This window comes from Ovis aries, chromosome 17 (assembly GCF_016772045.2).
Source record: "Ovis aries strain OAR_USU_Benz2616 breed Rambouillet chromosome 17, ARS-UI_Ramb_v3.0, whole genome shotgun sequence".
NCBI lineage: Eukaryota > Metazoa > Chordata > Mammalia > Artiodactyla > Bovidae > Ovis > Ovis aries.
The window spans coordinates 55106602-55120024 of record NC_056070.1 but is presented as its reverse complement, the minus strand read 5'-3'; the positions used below and the strand labels follow the sequence as shown (position 1 = coordinate 55120024).

Sequence of the window (13423 nt, the reverse complement as noted above, 5' to 3'; positions counted from 1 at the left end):
AGGCAGTTACTCAATCTGGCATAGACATGCATGGTTTGGGCAGGCTTGCTTGTTACAGCCAAGAGTTGGCAACAACCCGCTCTGCAACTACCACAGTAAAATCTCAGGCCGGGACCATCCTGGCTGTGAAAACCAGTAGATGAAAGTTGGAGGAGGAAAAAGATATCCATATAGTCCCAAAGTATCTCCCCACAGGATACTTTTAAGTACAAAGGGAAAAACAGTAACTTTATAGGTACAGCTGTCTGCCAACACCACCTCAATCTGGTGATCGAAGTTAGCACCTCCAATCACAGGCCAAATCAACAGCTGGTGACTCCTGATATGATGGACTGAGAAGGACAGAGCAACGTTTCTGGGATATTCCTGCCCAAAGAGCACAGCTTGAATCTAACCACAAGGAAACATGAGACAAAGCTGAACTGAGCATCCGTCTATAACATAACTGGCTTTCAGTTTTCACAAACGTCAAAACTAAAAAACTTTAGAGAGAGGCAGAAGAACTGTCCAAATTGAAAGGGACTAAAGAGACATGACTAAATACAAGTGATCCTGAATTTGACCTGGACAGGGAAAGATCAAATTATATAAAGGTGACTATTGGGACAACTGAAGAAACTTGGAATATAGATGGTGGGTTACATAGCAGTATTGTATTATTGTAAAATTTCTCATTCTTAGTAAATAATTTTGAAATGTTTAGGGGTAAAGGGACATGATATCTTCAATTAATCTCTTAAATGGTTGAGAGAAAAAAGCACAAATATGGCAAAATTAGCAACTGGTGAATCAGTATGTAGGATATTGAAAGTTTGTTGTTCTATTGCTTCAACTCTTTGGTAAGTTAGAAATTACATCAAAATTAAAAGTTAAGAGAAAAAGAAAAAAAGGACTTGGCAATGACTGACAAGTCCAACTGCCAGAGTTAGCTAAGTAAAATACAGTGAATCCCCACAGCAATCAACAATAATGTAATAAAAAGATGCATATGAGATGAGTAAGTTCTGGGATTCGATACACAGCATGGTGACTGTAGTTAACAATCCTATTTTATACATATACTTGATAGTTGCTGTGAGAGTACAGGTTTAATAGTCTCACTATAACAAAATGGTAATTACCTTAAAAAATAAAACCACATTTTTCTTAAGACATTTTGTATACATGTATGTTAGAAAATGGAGAAGGCAATGGCACCCCAGTACTCTTGCCTGGAAAATCCCATGGACGGAGGAGCCTGGTGGGCTGCAGTCCATGGGGTCGCTAAGAGTCAGACATGACTGAGTGACTTCACTTTTCCTTTTCACTTTCATGCATTGGAGAAGGAAATGGCAACCCACTCCAGTGTTCTTGCCTGGAGAATCCCAGGGACGGGGGAGCCTGGTGGGCTGCCATCTATGGGGTTGCACAGAGTCAGATGACGACAAGCGACTTAGCAGCAGCAGCAGTATGTTAGAAAACCACTTTTTAGAAGATATCTTGGGTAGGGTGACTTTATTGAACCTCAGTTCCTGAATCTGTTAAATGGGGCCATAATACAAGCAGTGCTATACTTGCAACTACCCTGCTCAGGGCCATAAAGAGGGCTCCATGAGACAATGGGGGTCACTTCCTGAGGAATCAAGAGTCACCCACTCACTGGACTTTCCAGCACGAGCTGAGCCGCTGGACAGTTTGGGGAGGGCAGGGGACATGTCTGGGGAGGTGTCCCTAATGGGGAGGGGCGTGTTTAGAAATTCCTGTGCTGGTCCACAGGGCACCTTCCAGTGAAGTGGAAAAAGGTACTTCTTCCTCAATGTATTTAACTGGTGCCTGATTTGTTAATATAAACCCAAAGGCTCTGGGCGAAGAAGGATTCTGAGGCTGCAAGCTGGATTGCTGGGAAAGAGATCAATCAGCAGACTTCTGACATGAGATGGTAAGGTGGGCACCGCCCCCACCCCACCACTCCCGCTCAGTCTAGGCACTCTGGCGCCACCTAGAGGTCAGTCTGGCTGAGGGAAGGATGAAAGCGGAGCAGGGACCCTTTCAGGGCAGCAGTGGGGAGGGGCAGGGGAAGGGAGACCTAGGCAGTGAAGCCACTGCACAGACTGGAAGAGTGAGGGCTCTCGGTGGTTTGGGGCCCCATCTGTACTCACCCTGGGAGGCGCTGGGCTGCTGGCCCACAGCCTGGCCAAGCTGGTCCGAGAGCCACAGCTGCATGCGGATAAAGGGCTCCCGTCCCTTCTGCGTCAGCTTGCTCCACGGCTTCGGCCGGGACAGCATGTCGCTCACGCTGCCCTGTGACAGGCCCAGCACCTGGGGATGGGCAGGGCAGGAAGGCTGGGTCAGCAGGTCCTGGCCATCCCCTCCACCTCTCTTCCCCAGACCCTTAGGGCCCGCTGCTCACTCCTGTTCCGAGGAGAGGGCTGCCTTCAAGATATCTTCACTCTCCATACGCCTGCTGTGTGCCTATGCTGTGCCCTCCGCCTGCAGTGCCCTTCCAGAGTTCCTTACAGTCCATGGAATTCTCCAGGCCAGAATCCTGGAGTGGGTAGCCTTTCCCTTCTCCAAGGGGTCTTCCCAACCCAGGGATTGAACACAGGTCTCCCGCATTGCAGGCAGATTCTTTACCAGCTGAGCCACAAGGGAAGTCCATCTAAAAATCCTACTTGGACTCTAAGACCCCTTAAGCGCCTCCTCTTCCAGGAAGCCTTCCTGTGTTGTATTTCCTATTCCTCCAAGCTGGGCTGAGCCTTAACACTTAAGTGCAATGGACCATGGGAGGGATGGAGGTTACTGAAAGAGGGGGATAGATGGCTATTACCTAACCAGATGGAAGCTTTCCACAGCTTTAAAAACTGCAGAACTGAACGCCAGCCTTGTCTGTGGCTCCCCTTTCCCCACTGCCCAGGGACAGGAAGAGGGGCTTTTGGGGTCACTCAGATCTGGGTCTGAATCCTGCTTCTGCTCAGTTCTTGCTCACATACACACACACCCTTCTTTCCAGGCCATGGACACGGCAAAGGTGTCCTCGTTCCCCAGGCTCCCTGAACCTCCAGGGCGAACCCCACCGTCTTCACCTTCTCCCCAAAGATCCTCTGGCAGATTCCATTCTTGGCCAGCTTCTCCTTGACCTGGCGCGTCAGCTCCAGGGTGTCCACCTCGCGGTACATGTAGAGCTCGTATTGCTCGGGGGTCAGGGGCGGCACGGTGGGCTTCAGCGTGCGGGGAACGTAGGCTGGGTAGTAGGCCAGCCGTCCGCCGCCGCCGCCTTCAGGCCCGCCCCCCTCGGCCTTGAGCTCGCCCACCCTGGGGGGCTCGTCCTCGCTCCCGGCCGCTTCGTCCTCGGGGACTGCGGGGGCCTCGTCCCCACGGGGCCAGGCCCGGCCGTTGGGCTGGCCGGAGTAGCTGGAGGAGGAGGAGAGTGAGGGAGAGACAGAGGCGTAGGGGCGGCTGAGCAGGCCGCGGTCCGAGGCCCAGTGGTGGTCAAAATAGCCGGCGTCGCCGATCTCCGACTTGACCTTCCGGATGATGCTCTGCACGAAGGCGGCCGGGGACAGGACCGTGAGGGAGGTCTGTGTGCCGCTGCTGCTCGTCCCCCCACTGCCGACACCGCTGTCCTCCTGCTTGACGAGCGTCGGGGCCCCGTTCTGGCTCACGGCGGCCAGCGAGGGCCGCTCTGGGGGCGAGGGAGGCACCGAGCGGCCCCGGGCGCCGGCCTCCATCTCCAGCAGGGCCTGCTGCTGCGCTTGCATCTCGCGGCGTGCTTGCTCCAGAATGTTCTTGATGGCGTCTTCTGAGGTGGTGCTGGTGGGGGCTGTGCCGTTAGTGATGCTCAATGGGGCTGCTGAGTTCTTGGGCTCGCCTGTGGGAAAGGGGACAGGGAGGCTGGAGGCCTGTGGACAGGGCATGGCTTGATGGACAAAGGCGTTCACAGCACAGAAATTATACCAGAGACATGATGGGGGCAAACCTCTGCATCTGGGGATAAAATCCAGGTGGACACTGAGATTTCAGCTTATGTGGAAAAATGTTCATGGGGATACTGAAACGTTAGAAGACTTGCTTTTACACATGCTGTGATCCACCTATGCAAATTAAAGCAAGTCCCAGAAGGGGACACACATTAATAACCTGCTTTCTATTGAGCAGCAGAGCAAGCCAAATAAGCAATACATTACTTGGTGAAAATTCTACAAGTGGTCAACACAAAGGAACAGCAGGACCGTGCTTCCCTCTGCTCTTGGTGGCCTTTCCTACACTGGGGTCTCTCCCCAACCCTGGACCAACCTAGATCAACACAGCCCTTCCTTGACTATCTCGCTGTGCAGTCTGCACCCCGGTGGATCCTCATAGCTCCATTAAAAATAATTTCTATTGCTTTGCCAATTAAAAAGCAATAGAGCAATGGAATACTATTCAGTCATAAAAGGAAGGAAGCACTGATACCGTATGGAGGAAACTTGAAAACATTACGTGAAGTGAAAGAAGCCAGGCACAAGAGGCCACCTATTGGACAGTTTCCGCTCATATGAAACATCCAGAACAAGGAGAGCCACAGACACAGAAAACAGACCGGGGCCTCCCTGGGGCTCAGGGGAGGTGAGGCGTGGGGAGTGCCTGCCATGGGCGCAGTGTTTCCTTTTGGGGGATAAAGATGTTTGGGAACCAGACAGAGACAGTGGCTGCAGAACACTGTGAAGCCACTAAATGCCACTGAATTAGTCACTCTAAAATGGTTAGATTCATGTTCTGTGAATTTTACCTCAAAACACAAAACAAAACCAACGTCCCTGGTGGTGCAGTGGGTAAGAATCCGCCTGCCAACACGGGGAACACGGGTTTGAACCCTGGTCTGGGAAGACTCCACATGCCGTGGGGCAATGAAGCCCGAGTGCACAGCTACTGAGCCTGAGCACCCTCAAGCCTGTGCTCCGCAACAAGAGAAGCCACTGCAATGAAGAGCAGCCCCTGCTCACCACAACTAGAGAAAGCCCACGCAAAGCAACAGAGAGCAAGCATGGCCAAAAACTCCCCCTCTGTTAAAAAAAAAAATACATGTCTATCTGGAGAGCTAACAATGCACAAAAACTTAAGATGAAAATGAAAATCCCCTCTGATCTTTCCCCCAGTGGTAATCACATGACATTTTCCAGGTTTTCCCTTCCAATCTGTTTTCTAACTACATGCATGGGATGGCCACACTTGATACGTGGCAGTGTGGCCTGGCTTGCTCCCACTTAGTATCAACATGAGTGTTTTTTCCTACGATTTGAAGTTCTTCTATCTTTAATGGCTGCATATGCCACTGAAGAAATACTCTGTGGTTTAGCTATCAAGCCCTCCACTGCTGGACACTTAGGTTTCTACTTTGTCACTGCTGGAAACAACAATAAAGAGATAGCTTGTATATACATTTTTATTCCCACTCTGAATATTTCCTTTGATCCCCCAAAGCAGAGCTCCCAGGTCAGTGTCAGCCATATTCACTTCCTTCCCAGAGGGATGCTAATTGCTCTCTGCTTAGTCTTCACTTCTGTGAGGGACATCGTGGGGTAACCTGGCACTCTTCCTCTTGCTGAACTTTTCAGACCCTAAATGGAAACCCCCTGCCTGGGCAACTCGAGCAAAGGTGTCCCTCTGTGATGTCTTTTTAATTTCTTTGCTACCTTGATGCAGACCTCCCAGTGGGAGAGCACTGCGCAGGGAGTCAGGAGGCCCGTGTTCTCCTCTGGTCTCCGAATAACTGTGAGTATGTCCCCTCTCTTTGGCCTCAGTTGTCTGTTTAGTGGAAGAGTTAGACGATACTGTTTCTCATGGTTCTTTTCACCCCAACACTGCGTCTCATCTACATGTGTAACCTCTGTCCAGCACACAGTAGGCATTTAATGTTTACTGAATGACTGCCTCGCTTTTGCTACCAGAATTGACCAAGAAGACATAACTAAGCGTGCACACAGTTGGGGCTCAGCAGATTATCTGGGTAGGGCAGAGCAGGATCCCAGCAGGGTTAACCTCTCTCTGTCCTTTCCAGGGACCAGGAAAAACAGGGTCCATGGGAAATTAGTGGCTTCCAGCAGCAGACTTGGGAATAGGGACACTTGCCCCAAGTTACCACCAGGGGGGAGCAGATACTGTAAAACAGAGTGGGAGTGCTGAAGCTGGCATCCAGTTCTGAGTCAGCTGTGGTCTACACTGGCTGTACTACATTATGCTGGGTGCAGGGATGTGATAGGTGATAGGTCCCTGGTTGTAAGAATCCCCCACTTGGAGGGACAGCCACATCAGCAGAGTCATTTGTAACATGAATAAATGCAACAGTGGAGACATAGTGATAATGTAATGAGGACGGCTAACTTTCCAGGGGCACCTTCTACATACTAGACCCCAGCTGAGTGCTTGCCGTGCCTGATGTCATTTGATCCTCACACAGCCTTGAGAAGGGAATACAAATACTGCAGCTATTTTAAAGATGAGAAAATGAAGGCACAGAGAGGCTAAGTAATTTTCCAGAGGTCACACTGTTTAATAAATAGCTGAGGCAAAATTGGCAGCCAAGGCACTCAGGCTCCATTGCACCGAACAATACAGGTCATTATGGGGGATCCGAGGAGGGGTGGAGTCCAATCCACCAGGATGGGGCTCGGGGCTTCCTGGAGGAGATGAGTTCTGAGATGAGTTGTAAAGTAGGAGCAGGAGCTGGACAGAAAGGTGGCTGGGGTGAAGATGGCCTTAGGGGCACAGAAACAGGAGTGAGGGTGGTCATGAGCAAAAACAATTCATGTGAGAGGCATGGAGGGGTCAGGAGGAGTCTGAAGACTATTCTAGGGCCTGTAGCCCTTGTTGGGGAATTAGGATTTTAACCTGAGGGTAATGGGGAGCCATGGAAGGATTTCAAATAGTGACATGAATATGTGGTCCTCTTGAAGGATCCCTGTGGCCTCAGGTCTTTGGTCAAATCCTGAACTTAGAGTTTTGTTAGCAAGAAAAAAGATGGCAAATGATTTGGGGTAAGGCAGTGAAGAATGTCTGCTTACCACTCCTTCCAAAAAAGCTGAAATAATTTCCCTCCAAATATACAGTTGAATATAAAATAGAGCAAAAATTTTCTATAGCTGAAGAATTAATCTAGTTAAAGAGGTTTCTAGGGACTTCCTTGGTGGTTTGGTGGCTTAGATTCCACATTCTAAATGCAGAGGACCCAGGTTTGATCCCTGGTGCTGGGGGAAGGGATAATTAGGGAGTTTGGATGGACATATATACACAGCTATATTTAAAACAGATAACTAACAAGGATCTACTGTATAGCATAGGGAACTCTGCTCAACGTTATGTGGCAGCCTGAATGGGAGGAGAGTTTGGGGAAGAATGGAAATATGTATATGTATGATGGAGTCCCTTTGCTGTTTACCTGGAACTATCACAACACTTATTCAGCTATACCCCAATACAAAATAAAAAGTTTTTAAAAAAGAGTAAATATTAAAACAAACAAACAAAAAAACAGTCGCATGTGCCACAATGAAGACCTGGTTCAGCCAAATAATAAATTTTTTTAAAATTAGTGAAGGTGGTAAATTAAAAAAAAAAAAAGAGGTTTCTCAGTTGCAGAACTTCTCAGAGCCTTTAACAGTTACAACTGGTGTTTTTTAAAATACTGACTACTTGCCAGGTACTGTATCAGTTGCTTTATTTCTATCTTATTAAGTCCTTTTCATATCTCTGCTGCTGCTGCTGCTGCTGCTGCAAGTCGCTTCAGTCATGTCCGACTCTGTGCGACCCCACAGACAGCAGCCCACCAGGCTCCCCCATCCCTGGGATTCTCCAGGCAAGAACACTGGAGTGGGTTGCCATTTCCTCCTCCAATGCATGAAAGTGAAAAGTCAAAGTGAAGTCACTCAGTTGTGTCCGACTCTTAGCGACCCCATGGACTGCAGCCCACCAGGTTCCTCCATCCATGGGATTTTCCAGGCAAGAGTACTGGAGTGGGGTGCCATTGCCTTCTCCGTAATTTCACTTAACTGTAGTTAAATGGCTTATAGCTCCCATACCGGATAATGGATCTAGTACTTTCCAGGCCTAGATTTCACTTGTCTGCAGGTTGTGAAAAAGGAAGAGGTTCAGACCTGCTTGGAATCCCCTCTGGGGTGGACACAGCCTCACCTCCTGCTCAGGACAGGCCCTGGAGGCCTCGGGCCTCACCTGCTGTGGCCACACTCACCCCCCTTCTGTGACTCAATCTCCTTCTTGGCCTGTTCTAGGATGCTCTTGATGGCGTCATCCGAGCCGGTCTCTGGCGTGCGGATTCTTGGGGTGATACTGCCTGGGGGAGGAAAGGAGGTGTCTGTTGTGGGGACCTGCATGTTGCGGGTCAGTCCCTGGAGCTGGGCAGGGTGACAGGCTGGTGTCTTCCTCCCAGGGCTGGGAGAGTGAGAGCCAGATGGTGAGTCTGTGTGACAAACTGTGGACGCACAAGAGATTTCAGCTTGAAATAACAACAAAGCCCAATGCGGGCAGGCACCACCAAAGTGAACAATTATCTTGGGACTTTCTTGGTGGTCCCATGGTTAAGACTGTGCTTCCACTGCAGAGGACGCAGGTTCGATCACTGGTGGGGGAACTAACATCCCACATGCCCCAAGGTGTGGCCAAAAAAAAGGAAAGAAAAGAAAATAGCTAACAATTCTCAAGGAGTTATTACCCGCTTTATGCTGATTTAACTCTCTTTAGGAGCCTGACAGATGGGGAAACTCAGGCACAGAGCAGCTAGAGAGAGCTGCCTGAGGTCACTAAGCAGATGAATGGCGGAGCTGGACACAAACTCAGGTGTTTGTGGGGTCAAAACTTGGGGCCTTCACATGGATTACTCTAAACACTGAGTCTGTCAAGGTTGGGGGGGTCGCCCCGGTCATCTTATGCATGGGTAAACTGAGGCCTGGAAGTGCTTACGGGGTATCTGCCAAGGCAGCCCCAGGGGCCTGGCCTTTCCCCACCATTATCAGCCTGGACTGTACCGCAGCAGCAGCCAGGTGCATGGGACAGGGAGCCCCAGGAGGGAGGGATTGAGGATGGTTTCCCTCATTTTACAGAGGCGGGAAACTGAGGCACAGAGAGGCAAAGTCATTTGCCCCAGGTCACCCAGCTGGGAGGTGGCAGACTCAGGCTCTGAACCGTGAGCCGTGTTCTCAGCCCTCAGCAGCCCCACGCCCGGGGCTGGCCCGGGGAGACGGCTCTGCAGACGGGCCCTCGGCCAGCACCCACCTCGCTGCCGCACCTGGATGGTCCTCAGGGCCAGCACGTTCTGCTCATCCGACAGGAAGTGCTTCATCTTGATGAAGGGCTCCTTGCCCTTCACCGTGAGCTTGCGCCAGGGCTTGGGCCGGGCCAGGATCTCGCTGACCGAGCCCTGGGACAGCCCCAGCACGTAGTGGCCGAACACCCGCTGCCCAATGTTGTGTTTGAGCAGCTGCTCCTTCACCTGGAAGGCGATCTCTGCCGTGTCCAGCTGCTCCTCCTCTGCTCCAGCCCCTGCCGTGGCCATGCCGCCCCCGGCCCCCTCTGCCGGCTCAGGACCCCCGGGCGGCTCAGGGCCAGGGGCTGGGGTAGCAGGGGCCGTGGGGGGCTTGGTGCCATAGAAGGCTGGGGGGAACACTAGCAGGCCGCCCGCTTCCCCCTTGAAGGCAGTCGGGGCCATCATGTGCTTGGACAGCAGCGTGTCCCCTGTCAGTCTCTCCGCTGAAGCCAGGCTGGGGAAGGGGGACAGCGAGAAAGTCCGAGGGCCATCGGGGCCCAGGCTGGGGCCCAGCAAGGGCTGCCCTGGGCTGGGGGACAGGGGGTCTTCGGGCCCTGGTGGTGGTGGGAGCTGTGGAGGGGACGGGTAGGACTGCTCCGTGCCCAGAGAGTCCTTGATGGAATCATCCTCCGAAGGGTCCTCCTCTAGAACACCGAGACAGACAGACAGACAGAGGAGAGGAGAGACAGACAGAAAGACAGAGAAGTAGATAGTGATGGGAAGAGAGAGGCAGACAGACACAGAGAAACAGAGATAGGGAGACAGACAGATGGAGAGAAATAACATGGGAGAAAGAGATAGGCAGAGACAGAGTGAAAGGCGAAGCGACAGAGGTTGAGAGAGAGAGAGGGAGGCAGAGAGACACACAAAAAGGGAGAGATTTGGAAGGAGAGGAAGCGGACAGAGGGCAGGAGGGGAGGGGAGAAGTGCTATAGGCGTTCGACAGCATGAGGCACCGACACTGGTGTTTCTGCTGCACACTCCCCACACCCTTCCCTAGTCCCCGTTCTGCAAGGCCTGGGCCGGATTCCAGTTCTGGGGTGACCCTCCCATCGCCAAGCGCATGAACCGCGCACCTGTTACGGGCCCAGCGCTTTGCCCGGGAGGGTTGATCCCCATCCCGGAGTAGGACAGCCCACGTCCTAGGTGCTCGCCCCGTGCGGCTTGTCTGGGTTTGCATCTACCCTCACAGCACCTACTAGGGCCAGTAACTGCCCATTTCACAGATGAGGAAATGGAGGCAGCACATACATGTGGATGAAAGGTCATGAGGCCACTGTGTGGGGAGAAGGGGCGATCTGGGAGAGACAGGCCTTTCCCAGCAGTCTGCAGTAAGGGTTGGTGTGAACGCCCTGTGACCTCTCCCTGCTGCTCACGAAGGCTGGGGCATGAGGGATTCCCCCGGGGACCTTGGGAGGGCCTGAGTGAGCTGGCTGTCTCCATGTGTCCCACCTTAGGGGACAGTCGCCCGCTGGCTTAGCCATGGACGGCCACCAGCTCAGCCCCAGGCACGCAGCAGGCGCTCAGTCAACCTGCCTGCCTTTTACCCATCATCTTGCTGCCCTTTGTGTTAAAGGCAGTGGTCTGAGGGCGTGGAGGAGGCCGGAGACCCACGGGCAGCTCCCACCCCAGCCCCTCAGCCCCGAGAGCATCCCGCTTCCCCTACCAGGGCTGGCCAAAAGACCAGGCTTTTCCAGGAGGAATTTCTGCGCAGGGAAAAAGGCCTCCTTTGCCAGGAGCAGTGAGTCTTCGGGCTTGGCCATGCCCTGAGGAGACAAGAAGCAGGGCTGAGAGGGCATGGCTGGCGCAGAGCTCTTGAGGGCAGCCTGCCCGGGAGGGACGGTGGTGGGGACCCTCACCTGGGGGAGGCTGCAGGTGTTGGAGGCTAGTTTCATGGCTTTCAGGATGCTGCCGGAGAAAGTGCAGACAGAGCGTGAGGCCAGCCGGGTCCTCAGGCCGGGGCGAGGCCTCGTGAGAGGCACGCCACCTGCTCCTCTTCCCGAGAGCACCCACCGCACCCCTGGGTCTCACACAGCATGGGACTCAGTGGACAACAGGCCCGAAGCAGTGGCTTGTGAAATGGTCTACTCCCCCTGGAGGGGTGCAGCTTGAGCTGGTCTATTAAGGCATTACCCCCTGCCCCACAGTGGCTCAGCTGGTAAAGAATCTGCCTGCAATGCAGGAGACCCAGGTTCTATCCCTGGGTCAGGAAGATCCCCTGGAGAAGGAAATGGCAACCCACTCCAGTATTCTTGCTTGGAGAATCCCATGGACAGAGGAGCCTGGTGGGCTATATAGTCCATGGGGTTTCGAAGAGTTGGACACAACTGTGCAACTAACTTCCACTTTCACTCCTCCCCCTGCTCCACCTCCGCCCTGCAATAGCAACAACAAGGCTGTTTCCCCAGAGGCAGCTCTTGATGACAAAGGACTGGGCATGATAGCCAGGGTGCCAGTGGACAGGAGACAGGGTACCACAAAGCGGGATCTGGTGGAAGGGAGGAAGATGATGAGCTCTGCTGAGGGCCCCTGGCAATCTTCCCAGGCAGCCTCCTGCCAGGGAAGAGGGCCTGGCAGTGGGCCTCACCCAACACAATACCTCAGCTCTGTTTTAATTTCTTCATAGTCAGACTGCGCCTGGAGCTTCTCTTCTAGCTTCTAGAAGATCAAACAAAGATGGGGGAGGCTGGTCCACGTCCTTCTGCTGGGGGATGCCCTCCCTGTCTCCCGTCTGCCCGCCTCCTCCTGCGAGACCTACCTCGATGGCCTCAGACTTGGCGGTGAGCTGCCGCTCCAGGTCTGCAATCTGGTGGGCGGAGGTCTCCTCCAGCTCCTGCAGGGAGCTCTGGAGATGCTGCACATCCTTCAGCAGCCGCAGGATCTCCCGGTCCTTGGAGGCCAGGGCAGCCTCCAGCCGAGGGCCCGAGCACAGCGCGAAGTTCACCTTATCCTGGGCACAAAGAGGGGCTTGGAGGGGCCAGGAGGGGTGGGGCAGGGGGCTGCAGGACTGCTGTGCTCCCCCAGAGTGATTCAGTCCCCCCTACCCCAAATCAGGCCCTTCCCACTTGCCTAGCTGGTCCCACGTGCCTGTATGTCTGTCCCTCTCTTCTTGAAATGAAATTAGGAGGAAGAAGTACTGCTCAGAGGAAGTGATTTGGAGGAAGGTATGTCTAAGCAGCAATGAAGTTCAAGAACAAGTTAGTGATTTGGAAGACTGCTTGGCAGCATCTACTGAACATCCATCAAGGTGCTGCATTCAGTATGTCAGCAAGTCTGGAAGACCCAGCAGTGGCCACAGGACTGGAAAAGGTCAATCCTCATCCCAGTTCCCAAGAAGGGTAGCACTAAAGAACGTGCTAACCACTGGACAACTGCACGCATCTCCCATGCTAGTAAGGTCATGCTTAAAATCTTGCATGCTAGGATTCAGCATTATGCGAACCAAGAACTTCCAGATGTCCAAGCTAGGTTTTGAAAAGGAACGGGAACCAGAGATCAAATTGCCAACATACGCTGGATCACAGAGAAAGCTAGGGAGTTCCAGAGAAACATCCAACTCTGCTTCATCAACTATGCCAAAGACGTTGACTGTGTGGCTCATAATAAAATGTGGAAAGCTCTTAAAGAGATGAGAATACCAGATTATCTTATCTGTCTCCTGAGAAACCTGTATGTGGGTCAAGAAGCAACAGGTAGAACCCTGTATGGAACAACTGATTGGTTCAAGATCAAGAAAGGAGTACGACAGGGCTATCTGCTGTCACCCTGTTTGTTTAATCTATATGCTGAGCAGATCATAAGAAATGTTAGGCTGGATGAGTTACAAGCTGGAATCCAGATAGATGGGAGAAACATCAACAACCTCATATATGCAGATGAGACCACTCTAATGACAGAAAGCAAAGAGGAACTAAGCCTCTTGTTGAGGGTGAAGGAGAAGAGAGAAAGAGCTGGCTTAAAACTGAATATTAAAAAAACTAAGATCATGGCATCTGGCCCCATTACTTCATGGCAAATAGAAGGGGAAAGGGTGCAAATAGTGACAGATTTCCTTTTCTTGAGCTCTAAAATCACTGTGGATGGTGACTGCAGCCGTGCAATCAGAAGACGTTTGCTTCTTGGCAGGAAAGCTATGACAAACCTAGATAG

The 13423-nt window shown here is 52.3% G+C and overlaps 1 protein-coding gene across 4 annotated transcripts in view; it reads right to left on the bottom strand.

Moving 5' to 3' along the window:
- CUX2 (cut like homeobox 2) overlaps positions 1–13423 on the bottom strand; it is a 275147-nt gene that overhangs the window by 10036 nt on the left and 251688 nt on the right. For 3 of the 4 annotated variants that reach the window (XM_042234612.2, XM_042234615.2, XM_060401164.1), the window contains 8 exons: positions 12033–12224; positions 11874–11932; positions 11134–11182; positions 10941–11061; positions 9244–9918; positions 8204–8305; positions 3063–3847; positions 2139–2298 (listed from right to left, as the gene is read on the bottom strand). In XM_042234612.2, coding sequence (XP_042090546.1) covers positions 2139–2298; positions 3063–3847; positions 8204–8305; positions 9244–9918; positions 10941–11061; positions 11134–11182; positions 11874–11932; positions 12033–12224 — 2143 coding nt within the window. The remainder of the gene's footprint in view (positions 1–2138; positions 2299–3062; positions 3848–8203; positions 8306–9243; positions 9919–10940; positions 11062–11133; positions 11183–11873; positions 11933–12032; positions 12225–13423) is intronic. The other variant, XM_042234614.2, reaches the window with a different exon arrangement.